This window comes from Heterocephalus glaber, unplaced genomic scaffold, assembly GCF_053883595.1.
Source record: "Heterocephalus glaber isolate CG9 unplaced genomic scaffold, H.glaber_assembly_v1.0 deba00001509, whole genome shotgun sequence".
In the NCBI taxonomy this organism is placed as follows: Eukaryota; Metazoa; Chordata; class Mammalia; order Rodentia; family Bathyergidae; genus Heterocephalus; species Heterocephalus glaber.
In genome coordinates, this window is record NW_028258325.1 from 57,489,560 (window position 1) to 57,513,018 (window position 23,459).

Genomic DNA, 23,459 nt, shown 5'->3' on the forward strand with positions numbered 1-23,459 from the left:
GGGGTAACAATTCAAGAAAGTCAGAACAGAACATGAATAATGCTTATACTAATGTAACAGCAACAGCAAATAGTAATTAAATGTCATAGTATTCCAAGTACTGTACTTTGCAAAATTAAATCACTTAAAGTTCACAACAACCTTATAGGGAATGTAAATTCTTTGTCACAGATTCATAAGCTAAAGCAGAAAGACACAGGAAAACTTGCCCAGTGTCATAGAATCAGTAAGGAACAAAACTGGGACTTGAAGTATAGGAGAGTAATAATATATATATAGAATATTTGTATGTTACAATCAAATCCTTTAACAGCCATAACTTTAAATAGTCACCTTGTCATCCAATGTTTTACTTATAGATGTTGCCAGCTTTAGCAGCTCTTCTGCATCTTCTTGGCATCTATGATTCAAAACAAAGCACCTCAACTTCAATTTCCTTAATTGCTATTATCAATAGGTCATATTTAAAACAAATTTTAAGTTCACTGACTTAAAGGTTACTGGCTTATAAATCATTACTTCAAAATCATGATCACCTAAAAACAGTATATAAATAAGATATACTTCTAAACACATATGGCTTTTTAATTTTTATTTAGGCTAGAAAGAAAAGAAACACAATGGATAAACAGTAATTCTCTGATGTTTGTTTTAAAAAGTTGTAGCTTTTAAAGTCTTCAAAATAGAAAAACTCACATTTAATATGATTACATGTTTGAAGACTGTTTATTAACACAAAAACAAAACAAAACAAAACCCCACAAAGTCATAATAAATGCTTAGTTTGGGGTGAATTTATTGGCATTGCAATTATTTGGGTAGTTAACGTTTTAAAAAGAAAATTACAATTCCCTATGATGAATGTATTATGTACATCAAGAGTACCAATAAAATTAATTAAAAGAAAAAAAAGAAACCACTTGTGATTTCATCATTTGAAGGTGATAATTCATGATCTATTTGTAACCCTTCGGTTTTCAACAAATATAAATATGTAAAAAAATTTACAATTTCTGAAATACTGCTCCTACTCCTTACTTTAAATTTTGAGCAGGGTCTCACTAAGTTGCTAAATTGCCCAGGCTGAGCAGGAACTTGCAATCCTCCTACCTCAGCTCCCCACAGTGCTCAGACTACATGAATCACCATGCCCAGCTAATTATTTTTATACAAAGAATATTACCCAATATTTGGCTTGCGACTATAGTTCTCCTGAAATTGGTCCAATGCAAGCATAGCTGTGTGAATCTGCAAAGGTACCTATTTAGGAACAATAAACATGGGCGAAAATTTAGTGTGTAGTATTTCCAGGCACTGTACTAAAAGCTTTAAAAACATTATTTTATTTTACTCTTTACAATAAACATGTGAACTATTATACTATGACTTATCACCAGAAAAGTAAAATGACTTAACTTCAGGCCCCAAGTTTCCATTTCATGTGGAATAGCATTACCAGGTTGTTCACATGAAACTTAAAGAGTATATCAACTGAGCAACAGTATACAAGATAATCTAAAGTTTTTCTTTATCAATGTTTACAAATTTGGAAACTATTCATTCTTATTACAAATACATTTACTGATACAAAATCATATCCAGTGATTTACAATAGAATATAGTGTATGCTTAAGGTTTTTTTGTACTATATAAAATTCTACGTGGTTAGGTATTTTAATACAATCATATTTGTATATATTATTGAGATTATTTTTTAATATCACTGCTAGATAGTCACTATAAAAGAAAAACTTTCTTATTAAATTCTAACATTTCTTCCATGGTACAAATTTCTGTTTTTAATTCTTCAGAGTTAATTTCAGATATATGAATATAACTTTTATTAAGAAAACCTGATAGGAAAGTATACACATGCTTACTCCATTTTAACTTATATTCACTTACCAATTCCCATCCCCCACTCTGCTGTCTCTTTCAAATCTGCAAAGTATTTATTTACCTCAGGTTTGCTAAAATCCGCAATAAGGCACTTTGGATGTTTTATCTGCTTCTCCAATGGCTCCTAATAGAAAAAACATTAGTTCACAAAAATGAATGATTACTTGATAAAATATATTGTTACTGTATATATCAGTTAGTAAAAGCAACATATCATTCCCAAAGGTCTGAATACACAAGGTAGCACTGATTTAACTGAAATATAAAATAGCTACTATTCTCTCAATACCACACTTAAACGAAGATTAAATACAATTAATTAAATACAATTAAACTACCACTCCACATACTAAACTTGAGAATTTATAGGAACATATGTATGTGTACTCCAAAAACTACCATTTTAATCTAATCATACTGTATTTTCTCTGAATAAAATTGTCAAGATTTTGTTATGCCTGACAAGACCTGGATATTCAAAGTTAAAATCTATGTGGAATAAAGAACACAAAGGCAAAACAAATAAAAATTTAAAACTCAATCTTAAAACACATGCTACATGTGAAATTATTTGAGACAAACTATCCAATTAAAAATTGGAGCCTGTTTGCCAGATGATCACGGTGAGTTCATGGTGAATTCAAGGCCAGCCTCAACTACATGGCAAGACCTTGTCTCAAACCACCCCTGCCACCAAAACAAAGGTAAGAAGGGCAGTTCCCAGTAAATGTATTAACATTTCATTGTTTTAACTTTGGCTTGAACAAAGTATTGTTCAAGCCATAATGTTGTTAACAGTACTGGGGAGGGAAGAAAAGTTAAAACCTGGACAACTTGCAGGAAAATCTCTTCAAGTCCCAAACAACATGGAAAAAAACCCAAACAAGCAGAGATGTGTTAGACAGATTACACTGGGAAATGGCCTAAGGATTTAAACAGCAGGAGACCTCTTAGTTGCAAAACATAACACAAGCAGTCTCCATTCTCTCTACTCAGCAATTTACATTTTCCTTTAACTGCCAGGAGTATATGGGAATTATTTTACATTTCTAACACATATATACTGTTTTCAAAATTTTAAAAATTAAATGAAAATTTAAAATCAAGATAAATTAACTATTATAAAGTATTTAAAAAATTTAAAAATTAAAGCAAAATAACTTTGTAAATTTAGAAAGAAAGTATGATCAACTCTTGGATTGGTCTGGACAGTATAGATCCTTTGAAAAATACATACCCCAATTCATTCATATACATATATATATTATGTTCTAGCTATACAAAATGTATACTTAAAAAATACTAGTTTATTTCTTTGATTGATTCCATTTTTCTTAAAAGTGGGTACAAATTAAAAAAAAACAAAACTAGCTGTTCAGCCTGAACTGTTTGGTTGACTGAACAATTTTATTACTTTTTTTCCCTTGGGTTATTCGTTTTCTTTAACGAAATATTTTAAGCACAAAAAACAAAACACTTACAAAGAAAAATGTTTTAGGAGTTTTAACCTGTATAGCTATTCCTCCATGTAAATATGCTTCCAGCTCTGTAGTATCACCAATGCTAAAAGAAAATGGTGATCCCACTAGAAGAAAATAAGAAAATCATTACACAGGGGTACAGATATTGAAATCTGAAGACTTACTGTGATAAAGATGTTAATTCTCCCTAATTTACAAATTAAAAGGTTCTAGTATAGTTTTTTTTTTTTTTTTAAATGTGGGCATAGTGTGGGGAGCTGTCCAGAGTATTTTTTCCAATGTGAAATTTAGGACTTGAAAGTCAAGAAAATTCAGAGAAGAAAAAAGAGAAATATACATTATTAATTATTAGACATTAAGATACATTATAAAGCCTCAATAACACAAACTATATATTGTAATAATATAGTACGGTACTGACTCATACAGAGACAAATGGAATAGACACCAAGAGAGTTGGTGATCAACAAAGGTGGTACTCTACACCAATGCAGAATAGTTATGATGGTTCCATGTACTGTCTGGGAGGAAAACTATCTGGGAAACTATTCCGAGTGGATGAGTTTTAAACATCCAAAAAAAACCCCAACAATGATAAAAGGCATGGGAGAAGAATTCCTTTAAAACCTGGAGTAAGGAAGGTTCTTCTCTAAGAACACTCAAAAGCCACTAATAATTAAAAAGTTATGATTATGCAACTATAGTTACATGATAAAAACTATTACAAGCAGATCAAAAGACAATACCAAACTAGGAAAAATATGTGCAACTCAAAAACAAAACAGAACAAAATAAGACAAAATCTGACAATGCTCTATTAAGAGTTCCTAGGAGTGGTTAAGAAAATAGTCATGAAAAAATGCCAAAAGGCAGTTCACATTAAAGAGAAAAAAAAAAATGCTTCTAAAACTTAAAATACTCAATATCAGCCATAACACAAAAATTGCAAATTAAAATTATGGTTTGATAACATTTTCATCCACAATACAAGCCACAAAAGAAAAAGGAATGAAAAAAGAAATGGTCTGCAATTATTGATATAAAAGCATCACCAAGCCACTGTATGTTTAATAAAAAGGCAAAGGGCAGCACTATGTATAATACAGTCAGCTACTTCTGTGTGAAAAGCCTAGGGGACCCCTGGAAGGACACACAATAAACTAAGAACAGCAGTTATCTGTGGTCAGTAAGGGAGAACACAGGAGATGGAGCCAAGGATGGGCAAAAACTGTTTACTGTAAACATTTACCCTTTTCTGTTTTTGAACTATTTATTCAAAAAGTTTTAAAAATCCTGTAAGTTCCCCTCTCCACTTAACATATAAACATAAGAAACTCTCTAGAGAGGGGAGGAAGTGTGAAGTAGGAAACATTTTTAACCCTATTTAACCCTATGCATGTGTACATATATATATACACACAAAATGTGTATTTATACAAATGTGTAAATACAAAATGTACATATACATTTATACAAAAGTATAAATACAAAATATACATATGAAGTATGTAAATTAAAAAAAATATTTTTCACAACAAATTTTCTAACAGCAGTAAGTACAGTACCAACTAATAATTGTTAAGGAAGAAAACTTCAAAAACTATAGGTCCATTTAAACATTCCCCACCCCAAGAGTTTTTTTGGGTACAAAATGTAGATTTTATCTTCATTCTTTGATATTCAATGGCTCCTTCTCACATAGGTAGTCATAAGAATCTGAACTGTCATCATAATCCATCATTGCATGGTCACAAAACAGATTCTTTAATTTGAATTTGTATTTAAGACATTTAGATGTAACCAAGAAACCAAATCAGTTTTATTACCAAAGATTCTTAAACATGGATCTAAAGTTGTTTATATAGTTTATAACAAAAACTTGTTTTTATGTCTCTTCAGGACATATTTTTTACAGTATTACAAGAAGAAAAAGGTAATTTTACTAGTTTACGTACTAATTCTGCAAGGATATTTTTCAAATGCCCTAAAAACAAAACTGAATCACTCTTCCATAAACATGTATAAACATGGCATATAGTCAAATTATAGGTTGTTGAGCACTGTCCTTAATTCTTTTAAACATGGTTGGAGGGAAAACACAAACTGTGCAGATTAATGTTAGTATAAATTCATTACCTCCAACTTTAAATATACCCTAGATGATACTGATTTTTTAAAACACATATTCTCAAACTTCTCTGGCACCTTCCTTTTACTTTGGGTAATAATCTCACATTAATTCCCTGAAAAAAGAATGACTGCTTCAACTTATTGCCAATAAACTCACAAACTGTCTAGTCATAATCATTCATACCTTTCATGAAAGCCACTGCACAAGAACACATATCCAACCAACATCTGTATTTCCACTTGAATATTCCATTGTCACCTCCCTCAACGAGCACAAACTGTACTGTCTTCTCTCCAAACCTGCTCCCTTTTTGTACTCCTGAAGTAAATGAGTGGCCCAAGTAGGAAATCTGCTCATCTACCAATGTAATAAAGTTTCCTCCTAAATGTCTTAAAGACTCATGGAATTCTAATTCTCACTACCAGCCTTATCATAGTATGCTTCTTGTAATTCCTGAGTTCTATACTGGATCTGAGTCTTATATTTTTTGTCTTTGTATAGAATACTCCTACACCTTTCTAAGTCAATGTAACCATCTGATTTTAATCAAGACACCCACCCTGTCCTCACTGTTCTAAAACAGGGTGGGTATCCTTGCTAAGTTTGGAGTTCTAAGAATGCCTGTTCTCTATTAATATTATCACTGTTTAACACGGTCTTACTTGAACTGAATATTCTGAGGCCAGGAGCTATGGATCAGGCCTGAGTTGATGTTACATTCCTGCCACTTTCCAACAATGAATTATAAATATGCAAAGTGCTAAGTATAAATGAATTAAGAAAACATGTCAACTCACCAGTTATTTGTTGTATAGATCCATTTAAACCTGTCATTCCATTAATTTCTCGAAACGTTAGGAATTGTCCTGTCTCAAGTTTGTGAGGATGATTTTCAAGGCAAGTTACAATGCCAGGGTTAGCCTAAGAATAAGAGTAATCTACCAGAAATCAAGTCAATTCAGTCTTTTAGTACAAATTCCAAATCTCACACAGAAATGACATTATCATAAAAATCTCAAACTAGAATTCCAACCCATTCTTTTCCCTCCTTGGTAAAGCAATTCTAAAGAAATGACAAAGTAATGATCAACTCATTACTACTTTTTTTTTTCCCATTAAGTTTATTGGTACATTTTAGGAATAAAATACAGTTACATTCTTCATTGGGATCTTGCACTATTACATGAGTATCTTGGTTCTTATTTTTTTCCCCTTCCCCTGCCCTCCCTTCACCCCCTCCACCCTTCCCTATTTGCAAAGAATATGTTTCCATTTTTTTCCTTTTCTCATATTTTTTCTTTTCCCTTCGTTCCTTTCCCCTACTCCTCCCACTTCCCCTGCTCCTTTAGACCTTTACTTCCTATTACACAATATCAATTATACATTTTTAAAATCACAATATCAACATTTAGGAGACATTACCACAGATTTTACAGAATTTAAAAGGATATAGAAAGCATATTACAAAAATCTGTTTTGAAGTAAATTTGACAACTTCAAAGAAGTACCTTGGAAGACAAATTAATGAAACTAACTCTGGAGGAAATAAAAAATTTGAATAGCACCCATTAAAGAAACTATATTGCTACCTTGAAAACCTACCTATATGATAGCAACAGGGTCATATACATTTTAACTGATAAATTATCAAACATTTAAAGCAGAAATAATTATCAAACATTTAAAGCAGAAACAAAAGGGAACACTTCTCCCCTCATTTTAGGAAATCAACATTGTGATAATCCTAAAACTGGATAAAGAAAATAGAAGAAAAAAGTATGAACATAGATAGAAATTTGCTTAAGAAAACAAACTACTAGAAGTCAGATCTGGAAGTTTTATTATAGGGATGGCAGTGTTGGTTCAGCATTGGAAGATCCACTCCCAAAAGCCATCATTTTAACAGAGGAAAGGAAAAAGCTACATGTTCCTATCAGTAGTTGGAGAAAAAGTATTGGACTAAATTCTACAGCTGTTCATGGTAAAATCTATCAGGAGGCTAGAAGTAGAACATAACCTTCTCAACAGATCAAAGACATGTACTCCATACTTCCAGCAAAAACACCTTATATGAATGAAGAAGATACAATGCTTTCTCCCTAAGGTGGGGAAAAAGGGCAGATGTGCCTACTCTATGTGTCCATTAAACTTTGAAACAGGCCTAAAGCAAAATAGTCTGGCAATAAAATAACACAATTAGGATAGGATTGGCAAGGTAGAAGCAAAATCTTTATATGTAGATGAAATGATCATCTACAGGGAAAATACTAAGAAATCTCTAGGAGCCTCTAGAACTTTTATTTGAATTTAGTAGGATTAGAAAACACAAGGTATATATAAAAATTCAGGTCTATGTATACTTGCTATAAATGAAGAACTGGATATTGAAAATTAAAAGTTATGTAGGAGTACAAAGGACCTAGAAGAGTTAAAAAATTGTGTTGGAAGACATTTAGTACCTAATTTTAAGACTTCCTCTAAAGCTATAGTAATCAAGGCAATATTGGTGTAAGGAAAGACATAGATCATTGGAATAAAACAATTTAGAAATAGAACCACACATATATGATCCACTGAGTTTTGAAAGATTATTTAACATTAATATTTTATAGAATATAAACTCAAGAGCTGAGGAAAAGATAGTGTTTTCAGCAAACGGCACTAGAACACCTGGTATCTGTATATAAAAAATTAACCTCAACCCTTTATTTCCATACATGAAAATAACTTGAAAGGATCTATGAAACTAAATATGAAAGACTAAAACTATAAAACTTCAAGAAGAAATTATAAGGGAAAATGTTCATGAATTTAGGGTAAGCAAGAACTTCCTAGGATACAAAAGACATGATGTATAAAAGAAAAAAATTGATAAATGAGATTCCATCAAAATTTAGAACTTTAAATGACATCGTTAAAATGAAAAGCAGTCCTTAAACAGACCATATTTATAACGCATATATCCTATGATCAGAATATATAAAGAATTCTTGCAGCTCATTAATAGACAACCCAATTAAAAAGTAGACACAAGAAGATGATAAATAGCCAGTACAGCACAAGGAAAGGTGTGCAACACTAGAATCAGAAAAATACTAATCAGTACAGTAACAAGATTGAATTATACACTCATTAGGGAGATGAAGTCAAAATTTTAAAAGCCTTGTCATGACTTTTTGTTTTTGTTGGATTCTTCCCCTTTGCATTTAATTTGTCATGCCCAATGGATTCATTCTGCTGGGTTTCCTGGGGTTGTGATCCTCATTGTCTTTTCCTAGGGTATTGTCTAAAATTTTTTGGAGTGCCGGTTTGATATTCATGAAGTTCCTGAGGTGCTCTTTATCATGAAAGTATCTTATTTCTCCATCAATTTTGAAAGATAGTTTTGCAGGGTACATCAATCTGGGTTGGAGGCTGTTTTCCTTTAGGGCTTGAAATACATCACTCCATGCTCTTCTTGCCTCGAGAGTTTGCATTGAGAAGTCTGCTGTGATTCTGATGGGCTTTCCTTTGTATGTGATTTGTTTCTTTTCTCTCACTGCTTGTAGAATTTTGTTCTTCTGTTGGATTTCTGGAATCCTAACTATTATGTGCTTATGTGTAGATTTTTTTTGATTTAGGCTAGCTGGAGTCCTATATGCCTCAGTTATCTGTATGTCAAGTTCTTTTCCCCTCCTTGGGAAGTTTTATGCCATCACTTCTGTGAACGGTTTTTTTTTATGTCATCTGCACTCTCTCCTCTTTCTTCATTGACTCCAATCAGTCTTACGTTCTTCTTTGCATCGTCTAGCAGCTGCTGGATTGATTTCTCATATTCCTTTACAATTTTAAAGCAATTTTTCTTTTCCTGGTCACTAATTGCAATCTTTTCTTCTATATCTGAAATTCTACCCTCAGATTGGTTCATTCTGCTGTGCAGACTTTCAATGGAGTTTTTAATCTCCTGGAAATCTGTTTGCATCTATTCTATGGATTCCATTTGTTTCTTATGTTGGGATTCCATCATGTTCCTCAGCTCCTCTATTTTTTATCTGTGTCCTCTCTAGATTTATTAATCATGTTTTGCACTATGGACACAATCTTTGCTGTTATCTCAGAAATTATTTCTGATTTCATTTTTTCCACATGCTCTTTTTTTGCCAGTTCAGGGAGTCCTGGTGGTTGAGTATCAGATTGTTCCATCTTGTTTCCCTTTGGGTTTGCTGTAGGTGATCTGGAAGTCTTGTTTTTGAGGCTTGTTTACGTGTCTTCTCATTTCCCGGGTGGGGGGGGCAGTGTGCTGCTGGCACCTGCGCAGCTCACCTTCTCTGTCCTAGGAGCGGTGGAATGGTGGCAGAGAGCCTCCTCCTGGGTGCTGGGATTGGCTCACCTCCTCTGCCCTAGGATCCGTGGAATGGCGGCAGAGAGCCGCCTCCTGGGTGCTGGAATTGGCTCACCTCCTCTGCCTCAGGAGAGGTGGAATGGTGGCGGAGAACCTCCTCCTGGGCACTGGGATTGGCTCACCTTCTTTGCCCTAGGAGCAGTGGAATGGCAGCAGAGGAGCCTCCTCCTGGGCGCTGGGATTGGCTCACCTCCTCTGCCCTAGGAGTGGTGGAATGGCGGCCAACTTATTACTACTTTTAAAAGTGAATGTTGAAATACAGTTTCATGTTTTGTGGGAGAAGTTCAGAGGTTTCACAGAATTCGAGTATTTCACAGATTCAAAGATTCTTGTGACTTGTAAAACATTCAAAGAGTATGTTTTTTTATTTTTTATTTTTTTTCAAAATTAGACCATGTTTTAAAGTCATGTTAGGAGTAAAACTGTTTAGTAAAAGATAAAGAGTCTAATTCTGAATATAGAAGAAATGTACAAAAGGAGGACAGATTTTAAAGACAGGAAATCTGGTAGTTTACAGATCGTCCAATATTTTAAAATAAGAAATACTGTGCAGCTTAGCATATTATTTTCTGTACTTTTCTATACAAAAAAATACTACTGCAATAAAGAATACATACTATCATTTGGAGCTTTATTCTAACATTGTTATTCTGAGGGTAAACAACAACCAACTACAGAAAATAAAAGGTTGACTATGCACTAATCAACCTGAAGGAAGAACTCAGATAGAATAATAAATCACTCTAAATAGACACATAAAATGATCTTTCAATTAGGTTTTCTTAAAGAGGCATAAGAAAGAAATTTGACTGGGTTTACTAACATTTTTTTTTTTTTTTTGTAACGGGGATCAGACTTGGGACCTTGTGCTTGAGAGGCGGGTGGCGGCACCACTGAGCTAAATCCCTGGCTAGACTGGGTTTAGAATTAGAAATAAAGTGTAAAGTCAGAAGCACAAATAGTATTTTGTCATTGTATATTGCCATTCTCTTATATTTGGCTTCTTTAGGCTTTACTATAACTACAAGGAACATAAATAAGGTGAAATACTTACAATAAAAGAAAAGAGTATTAAAAGGGAATCATAATGATTTTGCCAGTTCTTTTAGGGAATAAAAAAAAAAATCAAGCTTATATGACACAGGACAATGTAGTAAAATCTACTTTTGACTTGAAGTGAATCAATTCTTATGCTTTTCCCCTTTTAAATAGAGTTTTAGAACTGTAACACATTAGAGAAACTTTTGTCTAAGATGCTTTGTGTCTTTTCCTGTATGCAGTTAGTGTTGGGCCTGCTGTCACATGGCATATTCAGTACATCCATGTTCTGACACAGTAAACAGTTCAGTAAACAATGAGTCACAATTCACGTATGACAGAAACATGACACAGAACAAAACTGAAATTAACATTTATGACAAGTACTGTTATATCAAATCCTGAATGTTAGTGAATCCAGAACATTTTTAACAATTAATATTTCAAGTTAGCTTTAACGTAATGCAATCAAGAAATTAATACTCCTTCATTATCTTAAAATGCCATGAAATGAAAAATATTGCTTATAAAATATTCTGCTAAAACTCTTTTCAAAAATAGCATTCACATCAACTTTAAAATATTTTATTGAAAGAGTTCATTAATATAATCATACCTGTGTTATGTTTGAAATGAAAATTTCTTTTGGGTCTTCTCCTGTCGTATCTGAAACTTCAAATTCATCACCAAAATCACAAAATAATCGTGACCAAACTCCATGTACATCGGCACTGATGAACTGTGAAATGGCAAAAATAAGTTCATTTACTCATGTGAAAGGAAAAAATAAAACAAAAAACTCAATTATCTTAGGTTCTTTAATGACAATTTTATTTACAATTAAATAGAACCTTTGGAATATAAAGTGAATTATGAATGGACTAAATTGTGCTAGTTTACAAATCAAGAAATTTGGTATTTGGTGAATAGATATTGAGTGCAACTAAGTTAGAAATACTGTCAGTTATCATTATATGTTCTAGAATTATTAAATAACAAAAATTTTAGCCTTGTGGTAAAATTCAAGCACAATATCTAAGAAATGGACATTCCGGTTTAATGGTCTAGGGATGAATTCTTATTTGTTATTCTAGAAAAAAAGGCGTGTGCATTCATCAAAAGTGACAGAACTAATAAAAACAGACCACTACCAAAAGCTGAGGGCACTCTATAGAGAAAGGCTGAGGAACTGAAAGTATAAACCAAAGTTAGGTAAAAATTAAATTATTGAACACAATCAGAAATGTTTTATTAAAAGCAATTTTTATAATAAATGAATTGTCTCCATTCTAAGAATTTGTTAAGAAATTATTTTTGTGTTTAAATCCATTTTTTAGCTATTTATAATAAAACAGCCATATATGATCTAGCATAAAGCAGCACTTTCCTAATTGTATTTGATTATAAAAACTTATCTCATCAAAATAATGTATAGCTCCTCTTATACAAATTATGAGATGGATATTAGAATACTACATCCCATTCAATCATGTATTCCATTTACTGATCAAAATGGGTTAAGTATTTTTTTAATGAGATGTAAAACTTAACAGAAATTTTGATACTTCCTCCTCTTCCTCCTTTTAAAAAATTTTAGAAGCTGCAAACTCTGACAATTGAGTTTTTTCCAAAACAACTCTCAAGTATAAAAACATATAATTATATATACTTTATAATTTATAATGCACAATATATAACAATATAATATAGATTTTATAATGTAGAATAATTATTTTGTAAAACATCTGTGCCCTGGTTTTTTTTTTTGGTACCAGGGATTGAACTCAGGACCTTGTGCTTGCGAGGCAGGCAGCAGAACCACTGAGCTAAATCCCCGGCCCTGTGCCGTTTTAAGTTTACCATTCTGTCTTATTTACCTTAAACTGTGAAGTACAGCACAAATGTTACGAAGTATAAATATGCTACATAAATATCACAAACCAAAAATTTTCAGCACATTTATATTATAAAACTGATTTGTTTAGTGCCTATCGCAAAGGTACTTGTCCCTTATTTCAAGGAAACAAATGACCCTAAACAAAAGAGGCTGAGTTAGGAATATGCATTCAATTACAAGGGAAGAATGATGATTTTTCTTATCTAAAATTTCTTTCCATGTCACCACTAAGCAGCTAACTATGCTGGACAAAATTTTAAGAGTTATTCTCTGTCTATTCTTCTTTTTTTTGGTATTGGGGATCAAACTCAGGACCTTGCGCTTTCAAAGCAGGCACCGGAACCACTGAGCTAAATCCCCAGCCCTCAGTCTATCATTCTTTCAAAGCTTATGTTTCTCTACCTACAAGCTCTATCTGGTCCCCCAGCACATTTTAACAAAAGAAACCTCAAACTCAACAACTTCTCTTTATGTCTACTCTCACCTTTTTTTAATGTATGACATCAGCATCTCTAAGCTGGACTACAGCAATAATTCTGAACTGGTCTAGTTGCCTCTACTCTATGCTTATAATCAGTTCTCTTTTTTGAGGGTCTCTTTTTTTATTGTTGTTTTGAGACAAGTGTCTCACTGCATAGTCCAGGCTGGCCTTGAACTCACTATGTAGCCCAGCCTGGCCTTGAATTTGTGATCCTCCTTCCTGATCAGCCTTCCCAGTGCTGGGATTACAGGCATACACCACCAACCCCAGCTTTTTTGGATGTCTTCATTACTTCATATTCTTAAAGATTACTGAGAATTTAAAGGGCTTTGATTTGTATGAGTTAAACCTATTGACATTTACTGTTAGGAATTAAAATTAATATTTAACTACTTATCAGTCCAATTATTTAAATACAAGATGACCAAAATTTGCATATTTTTCAATTTTTATAAGATGATTATGACAGGAAATATAAAAATGATAATTTTATCAAATTTATTCAATACAAGAATAAAATGGTTGAAATGACACCTGCCAGAGGCTTGGGATAGTAAGTATGTAAACAAACATACTGCCCAAGTGATGCATAGGGTAAACTGTTAAGTGGTTAAAATGTAAGAATACATAAATAAATATATTCTACAAGCTGTTAGAGGAATGACATTACCACTTACATAGAATCTGAAAAATCTAGTGCATTTCATCAGAAGATAAGAATGAAGAAGAAACATCTCAGTAATATAATGAAAATAGTTTGACTATGCAGATGCCAGAAAGTGTCGCAAGGACTCTCAGTGTATTCAGACCACATTCTGAAAACTTCTGATACAGTTTTTTCTCCATATAGCAAACCAAAGTGATTTTTTAAATTATAAATCAAATCAAAACTGAGAGGCTTAAAACAAATGTTCTAGACGATTCTATAAGATAATCCCTATACCTACTTCTCTAAACTGAATCCTCCAGGATTACCTTCCCTTCTTTCCCTAACTCCATTTGATCCTGCCTTAACTCTTGATAGTGCTCAAACTCACAGAGCTAAATTTCACACTTGCAGGTTTTACACATGCTGATCCCTCTGCTCTGAATGGTCTTCCCTAGAACCTTACGCACTGGTTCCTTCACCTTATTGAGACTACTATTCAAATGTCATCTCAGAGAGGACATCTCTAGACTTTCTAATATAATAGGAACAGCATGAGCCCTCTCCCAATCTTATGCAGATACACTATTGTCTTTATTCTTGGCTCAGACTGTTTTTCTTCATACTACTGGAACTATTTAAAAACACACCATACATATATTTGCTGGTTTACCGTACATCTTCCCTACCAGATATTAATTTTATTTTTCATGAGCAGAAAAATTTGTCCTATTCAGTGATGTGTTCATTTAGAACTGTACCTAGCATGTAGTCGGTCAATGAATATTCACTAAATGAAGTAAGATACCTCTTGAAACCACCATCATAACATGTTTAAAGTTGGATGATGTACCCAGGTATGTGCACACCTGCAGCCCCAGCACTCTGGAGGTTAAGGCAGGATTATAAATTTGAGCCTAGCTTGGGCAACTTGAGACCTTGTCTTAAAAATATGCTGAAGATGTAGCTCAGTGCAAAGGCCCACAAAATAAACAAACAAAAACAAATGTATGTATTCAATGTTTATCATCCATTCCTAACCTTAACTCTTTCTTAATGTTGGGCATTTATCTGTAAACCAAACTTACAATCTAGTTTTAAAAATAGGAAATGAATATGGTACCAAAATTAAAGCCATAAATTTCATTGATTGTCCTCTTGTAAAAAGAGCTTCTTATATAACTCAATAAAAACCTCAAATTTTAATAGTAAAAGTGTTCTCCTTTGATTAACTGTATGTCATTAAATGAGTATAATTACCTTAATTGGTGGGCAATGAGAATGGCAAAAGTCATTGATCTTCTTTTGCAATGGAAGTTGCATATCAGTCAATACCACACACTGTTGACAACAAAGAAATTAAACATCACAAAATACACAATTATTTGGGTAAACTTCAACTTCTAAATCAGAAGAACTTCAGTTTCAATTGTGTTAAAAATATGTTGTTATCATCATTAAAAGTTACTACCCTATTGTATTCTTAGAATTTCTTTATAAGTATAAAATAGCAAAACAAAGTAACACATACAGGAGAAAACCTGCCCATGTTGAAGTAAAGCTTAATATCCTATGTGGTATTTATGTACTCTCCAAATGGTTAGAGATTTGTTTTATCTGTTACTTACTGTGGAAATATTTACCCAGCCACCGCAATACAGTGTTATTTTCAAGTTAGCTTAAAAGAGTGACAATATTAAGAGATACATTAGTTGGCAAAGTTTTTTCAGATTCACAAAATAATGTTTGGTTTTACAGTATTAATGAAACTTCTCAATTTTATCATTTAAGACAGTAAATCCGCTTTCAATGGTTAATTTTTTGTGGTGATCTAAGCAGAAATTTTAAAAATCAGAATTTGATGATAATGACCTTAGACTGAGAGAAGTAAAATATATTCTTAAGGTAAGCTGTCTACTAACCAGTGAACAGAGCTAGACTCTACTTACTGCAGGTGCTTTCCTCACCCCACGGATGCATACACTGGACAACTTAGGTTTACTAGAACATGTTCAAGAGTGAATTTAGTTTATCTACATCAGCATTCCTCCAAGGGCCTATCACCCTTTGTACACATCTTGCTGGGTATGTCATGAATGTAACTTAAGGCTCTGAGCACTGCTGGGACCATTTCTCAGGATTGTATTTACAGAGTTAAAACTTGAGGGATGAAGCCAAGGGACAAAACATGGATTTCTGCTTATAAAACTGCAAGTTTCCTAAGCTTGCTTTGCAGGAATCTATTCAGACTCTATATTGTACTAGTGGGATGGGTGTGTGTATATGTGTAGTAAAAGGAAATGTAATGCCCACACTTCTGGAACTTCACATTTTTAACATGTATTAACTGTACATTTAAAGAGGATTTAGCAATATATGCACACAGTGTGCAGCACTGAACAAATTCCACCCTCCCACCACACTTCCCAACCTCTCTAATCATATAATCACTATACCACATTCAGGGTTTGAGTTTTCTTAACATATACATATGAGAGAGTAAACATGATACCTGTCTTTCTGCCTCTGGCTTATTTCACTTAAAACAATGTCCCACAATTCCACTCACTGTGCTGCAAATGACAGAACTTCACTCTTTATGGCTAAAAAATGTTCTTCTGTGTATGTATATAAATCAAATTTTTATTCCTGCATACACTTAAGAACACCTATGTGGATTCTGTATCTTTCCACCTGGGAATAATATGTAATAAACATGGGCATGCCTGTATCACTTTGGCATGCTGCTTTCATTTTCCTTGGATACACAGATATTCCTTGTTGAATGACCATCTGCTTAATGACTGTTTGGACTTAGGACCCACAGCTCAGACTTACAACATGTTTTGGTTTTTTTCTGAACAGTTCTGTACATCTTATTTATAGTCTCAATGTGCTTTTTTTGTACAGTGTACTTTGTTTATACAATACTGTAATTTTTGCTGATTATACTGTACAGTACAGCACTGCATGTAAGAGTTATATAAATAAAAGCAGTTATCATGCTGGAGTTTCCTTTGACCATATTTTTGTTCTGAATATTGTCATGTACATACTATTTACAATTCATTTAACGACCCAGTCATAAGAATGCAACTTAGTCATTAAAGGAGGAATGTCTGTATATCCAGAAGTGGGATAGCTAGATTATACAACAAATCTATTTCTGCTTTTTTGGGGAACACCATACTGTTTTCCATAATGGAAGTACTAGTTTATATTCCCACCTATACAGTTTGAGAGTCTCCTTCTCTCCATATCCTTGTTACCTTTTTGTTTTTATAATAATCATTCCAACTGGGATGACATATCTTACTGTAATTTTTTTATTCATTAAGTTTATTGGTACATTTTAGATATACAATATGATGACATTCATCACTGGGAATTTATACCTTTACATGATATATCTTGATTTCTGCTTTTTCTACATTCCCCCGCCCTCCACTTTGTTTCCTTTTCTCATATTTATTCCTTTTCTTTCTTTCCTTTGCCCTAGCCCTTCCACCTCCCCTTTGGACCTTTTCTTCCTATTTCACATTATCTATTATGCATTTTGATCCTTATTTACACTTTCAGTTTCTCACACCAGAAAAACTATTCAGTATTTACACGTTTGTCCTATTTATTTCGCTTAAGAGTATGGCCTCAATGTGCATCCATTTAGCTATACATGTCTCTAGTTTCTCATTCTTTATGGCTGAGTAGCACTCCATTTTATAAAAAACCCACATCTTCTTTATCCAGTCTCCAGTGGATGGGCAATTTGGCTGCTTCCAAGTTTTGGCTATTGCAAAATGTGCCACTATGAACCTGAGTGCCCATACATCACTGTGGTATGATTCCTTTAATTCTGCTGGGAAGATACCCAGCAGGGAAATACCTAGGTCAAATGGGACTTCTAATCCTAGTTTTCTGATGTATCTCCATACTGATTCCACAGTGTTTGCAACAGTCTACAGTCCCACCAACAGTAGAGAAGGGTTCCTTTTTCCCCACAACCCTGCAACTCTGCGAGCCACTTGTTATTGGTTGATTTCTGGAGAGCAGCCATTCTTTCCGGAATGAGATGGAAACTCAGCGTTGTTTCCATTTGCATCTCTCAAATGACCAGTGATGTTGAACATTTTTTTCTTATGTTTATTTGCTGTTTCTACTTCTTTGTCTTAGAAATGTCTGTTCATTTCAAATGTCCATTTTTGAATTGGATCTTTAAATTTGGGAGGTCTGATTTAAGTTCTTTATATATTCCAGACAGTAGACCTTTGTCTGAGGAACATCTGGCAAAATTTTTTTCCCACATTGTAGGTTGTCTCTTCACTCTACTGGAGGCTTCTCTTACAGTGCAGAAGCTTTTTAGTAAGAAGATATCCCAGTTGTCCATTCTTTGTATTAGTTCATGTGCAAATGAAGTTTTGTTCATGAAATCTTTTCTTACACCAATATCTTCAAGAGTTCTACCTAACCTCTCTTCCAGCTGGCTTAATGTTTCTGTTTTAATATTTAGATCTTTGATCCATTTCAATTTTAGTTTAGTGGATGGTGAGAGATACAGGTTTAGTTTTAATCTTTGACAAATTGAAACTCAATTTTTCCAGCACCATTTATTAAAGAGGCTATCTTTCCTCCAGTGAATGTTTGGCTCCTTTGTTATAGACAAGGTGGCTGAGTATGTCTGGAGTTGTTTCTGCATCTTCTAATCTGTTCCACAGATTCTTGGGTCTGTTTCTTTGCCAGTACCATGCTTTTTTTTTGTAGCTTTGTAGCATAATTTCAAGTTGGAGATTATGATATCCCCTACCTTCTCTTTCTTGCCTAAAATTGCTTTTGCTATTCTAGGTCTCTTCTGGTTCCACATGAATTTTTGGATTGTTTTCTCAAGCTCTGTGAAATATGCTGCTGGAATATCAATTGAGATTGCACTGAATCTATATAGCAGATTTGGGAGTATGGCCATTTTCACTATATTCGTTCTTCCTACACAGGAGCAAGGGATGACTTCCCATTTTCTAATATCCTCTTGGATCTCTTTTTCAGAGTGCTGTAGTTTTCAGAGTAGAGGTCTTTGATTTCTTTTGTTAGGTTGATTCCTTTGATTTCATTCTTTTGGATGCTATTGTGAAAGGAGTTGTTTCTCCAGTTTCTCTCTCAGTGAGTCTCTTGTTTGTGTACAGGAGGGCTGATTTTTGTGCACTGACCATGTATCCAGGTACTCTACTGAATTTAGTTATTAAGTCTAGAAGACTTTTGGGGGAGTTCTTGGGGTCTTCAATATAGAGTATCATGTCATCTGCAAATAATGAACTTCTTCGTTTCCTATCTTTACTCTTTTTCTTGTCTAATTGCTGTGGCTGTTTCCAGAACTATATTGAACAGGTGTGGTGACAGTGGACATCCTTGTCTTGTTCCCGATTTTAGCATGAAGGATTTCAGCTACTGACCATTTACTATGATAATGGCTGTTTGTTTTTCCTAGATGGCTTTTATCACATTGAGGTAGATCGTCTATTCCAATTTTTTGTAGGGTTTTTATCATGATTGTGTGTTGAATTTTGGCAAATGCTTTTTCTCCATCTATTGAGATGATTATATGGTTTTTGACCTTGGCTTTGCTAATATAGTGTATTACATTTATTGATTTGCATATGTTGAACCATCCTTGCATTCCTGGGATGAATCTCACTTGGTCAGGGCATGTGATCTTCTTGATGATCTTCTGCATTCTGTTCGCCAGTATCTCATTGAGGATTTTTCCATCTATGTTCATTATGGAGACTGGCCCACAGTTCTTCTTTTTGGTTGGGTCTTTCTCTGCTTTTGGAAATAAGGTGATGCTTGCTTCCAGGAATGAATTTGGGAGTATTGCTTCCCTTTCAATTTAATTCAAGAGTTTAAACAGTAGTGCAATAGTTCTTCTCTGTAAGTATTGTAGAATTCAGCAGTGATGCCATCAAGACCCAGGTTTTTCTTTGTAAGTTTTTAATTACGTTTTCTATTTTGTTGACTGATATTGGGTTGTTTATCCTTGTCATGAGTTTTTCCTGTTGTTGTATTCTCCCCCTTTGCATTTAATTTCTTGTCCTGCCTGATGGATTCACTGTGCTGGGCTTCCTGGGTTTGTGCCTCTCATTGTCTTTTCCTAGGATATTGTTTAAAATTTTTGGAGTGCTGATTTGGTATTCATGAAGTTCCTCAGGTGTTCTTTGTCTTGACAGTATCTTATTTCTCCATCGATTCTGAAAGATAATTTTGCAGGATACATCAATCTGGTTTGGAGGTTGTATTCTTTTAGGGCTTGAAATACTTCACTCCAGGCTCTCCTTGACTTGAGGGTTTGTGTTGAGAAGTCTGCTATGAATTCTGATGAGCTTTCCTTTGCATGTGACTTGTTTCTTTTCCCTAACTGCTTATAGGATTTTGTTCTTCTGTTGGGTTTCTGGAATCTTGACTATTATATGTCTAGGTATAGATTTTTTTTTGGTCCTGGCCAATTGGAATCCTATATGCCTCATTTATCTGTTTGCCAAATTCTTTTCCATGCTTGGGAAGTTTTCTGCTATTATTTCTTTGAACAGTTTTGCACTATCTCCTGTTTCTTTATTGACTCTGATCAGTCTTATGTTATTCTTCTTTTCATCGTCTAGCAGCTGCTGGCTTGATTTCTCAAGGTCCCTTGCTATTTTTAAAAAATCTTTCTTTTCCTGGTCCCTAATCACAATCCTGTCTTCTATATCTGATATTCTGTCCTCACTTTGACTCATTCCACTGCATAAACATTCAATAGAGTTTATAATTTCCTGGGTATCATTTTCCATCTGATTTATGGATTCCATTTGTTTCTTATGGTGGGATTTTATCATGTTCCTCAGAGCTTTTTTTTTTAATCTGTGTCTGCTCTAGAGTTATTAATCATGTTTTTCACTAAGGATACTATTTGTGTTTTTATCTGAGAAATTATTTCTGATTTTATTTTTTACAGATCCTCTTTTGTTGCCATTTCAGGGAGTCTAGCTGGTTGAGTTTCAGATTTTTCCATCTCTTTGGCCCTTGCGGTTGCCTATGATGATCTGGAAGTCTGGTTTTGAGACTTATTTAAGTGTCTTCTCATTTCAACCAATGCAGTCTGCTGCTTAGCACCGATTATTTGATTTTCAAATCAAAATATAATCCTTTAAAGCTTCGTCTGAAAGGAAGATGTTGGTGAGAAGAACAGAATCACGGGTTGTTCTCTGATTCTGCATTCACTTCTGATTTCATTTTATGAATGAAATAAGAATACTAGGCACTGGGAAAACCAAAATACTTCACCAATAATGTGATAGGAAATACATGCTCCCAACTCTTCAAAACTATAATATGCCCTCCCATGTTCAAATTCATGATTTCATTTTATTATGTTTCGTTTGGCATCAATTGCTTGTTCTTCAAAAACAATCCAAAAACAATCATTCCAAGAAAGGAGTTTTAGAAGACTTACTTGCCTTTTGTAATCACCACTGCAAGAATAACTCTTTGGTTTCTTAAAATGTCAATGAGAAAGTTTAAATTTGTAATGTGGTCAGTTCAAGAGTCCCTGAAGTAAGTATCCCAAACTAAAGCTTTGTCCTGCAGCGATAACTTGGGTTGTAGGTACCCCCTCTTTCCAGTAGGTGGCACCATCCCTCACTGTAATTTTGATTTGCATTTCCCTGATGGCCAGTGCTATTGAGCATTTTTGCATATATTTTGTTAGCTATTTGTATTTCTCCTTTGGGGAAGAATCCATTCAAATCATTTGCTCATTTTTATATTGGATTGTTTTATGTTTTTTGCTCTTCTTAAATATTGTCAATCTTTTGTTTGATAAGAGTTGGCAAACAGTTTCTCCCATTGTGAGAAATTGATTGGCTTGGGGGCTGCCCAGGGGATTGGTGAAGTATGCTTTTGGGTGTGTCTGAGTGGGTCATGGAAGCGTGATTGTGATATGGTCCCTTGTTCCCTCCTCTCTGGTGCTATTTCTCTGTTGTGATTCCTGACCATCATGAACTAAACAGCGATTCATCATTAGGCCATTTACCTGAAATCTATTCTTTTGATGTAGGTGTTCATTCTATAAAATTATCTCTCATTACTGCTTTTGTTGTACCATGCAAATTTTGATATGTTGTGTGTTCATTTTCATTTGTTTTTAGAAATTTTAAAATATTCTTTTTGATTTCTACAAGGACTCATTTGTTCATTCAGTAGCACATGGCTAAGTTTTGATTTATACAGTTTCCAAAGTTTCTTCTATTTTCAATTTCTAATTTTATTCTGTTGTGGTAAGAGAATATGATATGATTTCAATCATTTTAAGCCTCCTGAGACTTGTTTTGTGCCCTAATATATGTGACTATATGGATTTTTAAGTGGGAAACAGCATAATTTGACCACAGGAAAAAGCAAGGACAACCTAGTTAAGCTAGAATATCCAGGGTGCTAGGAAGTTTTACTGTATTTTACAAAATTAGTAACTATTTTAGATTGAACTGATTCATTTATTTCACTCCCCTGTAACTGAACTGTTCACCTAGGGCTCTTTAGAAGAGAAGAAAGAACTTTCATGACCCTTGAGTTTGTGTTTGACAATGTGACTTGCTTTGACACATGGACTGTTAATGGAAATAATGTGGACAAGGGTTCAAAATGAGCCTAAGTGGTACCCTCTTATGTTTTAGTTATTGCCATTAGAACATGACCTATGCAGTCCTCCAGACTTTCCAATTCAATCTGAGCTAAATTCATCCCACAACAGCTGAACCCTTCAACTGAGATGCAGAAGGATGAGGGAAAAATAAATACATGAGGCTATAAACCACTGTGTTTTAAGCAGCTTTTAAATGCACATTACTGTGAAAATAAAGCCAACTGATATAACTGCTTTGTCAGCAGTTCTAGGCTCTTTCCCTAAAATGCAGCATTTGATACTTATTATTCAAACAGAAGTCTTCTAACTTGAAATGCTTTGCTTTGTTTCTCAACACAATAGATTAAATTAGTTATATCATATATTAAATTAGTAATACCATATATCAGTGGTGGTGAACCTATGGCACGCATGACGCAGAGGGCTGTTTGTTATCACTGAAAGCTCTAAAAAGTTTGCCATCACTACCATATAATACTTAACCATTTGTGTTGGAATTTTTCAGTAACATTTAACACAGAAAGATGTACTAACCTGGTATTTATTTAAGAAGGAGAGATCTGTAGTTTCATTGAAAGGAACAGAAGATGACATGACATGAACATATGGATTTAGCTCTGCAATATGATGAAGTACAGCTTCAGCCCTAAAAAAAATAATATTATTTTTTCTTTAAATATACTCAATCTCTTGAAGTTAGACACTTTAACAACATCAGAACCTAACATGTTATGAAATTCCAATGGAAAAAATTAACTATAGAATACAAGACTTATTTGTCTGTCATGTAACTAATCTTAAAATGTACTAGCATATTTCACAGTGAGCCAATCTCAAAGT

At 33.8% G+C, this 23,459-nt stretch overlaps 1 protein-coding gene across 1 annotated transcript in view; it reads right to left on the minus strand.

Annotated features, from left to right (window-relative positions):
- Positions 1–23,459, minus strand: part of Uba6 (ubiquitin like modifier activating enzyme 6) — a 90,922-nt gene that overhangs the window by 43,690 nt on the left and 23,773 nt on the right. Inside the window, exons 7-14 of the mRNA XM_021262289.2 lie at positions 23,154–23,265; positions 15,215–15,295; positions 11,547–11,669; positions 6,309–6,432; positions 3,381–3,484; positions 1,961–2,023; positions 1,184–1,260; positions 334–400 (exon numbers count right to left, since the gene is read on the minus strand). Of these exons, the coding sequence (XP_021117948.2) occupies positions 334–400; positions 1,184–1,260; positions 1,961–2,023; positions 3,381–3,484; positions 6,309–6,432; positions 11,547–11,669; positions 15,215–15,295; positions 23,154–23,265 (751 nt within the window). The remainder of the gene's footprint in view (positions 1–333; positions 401–1,183; positions 1,261–1,960; positions 2,024–3,380; positions 3,485–6,308; positions 6,433–11,546; positions 11,670–15,214; positions 15,296–23,153; positions 23,266–23,459) is intronic.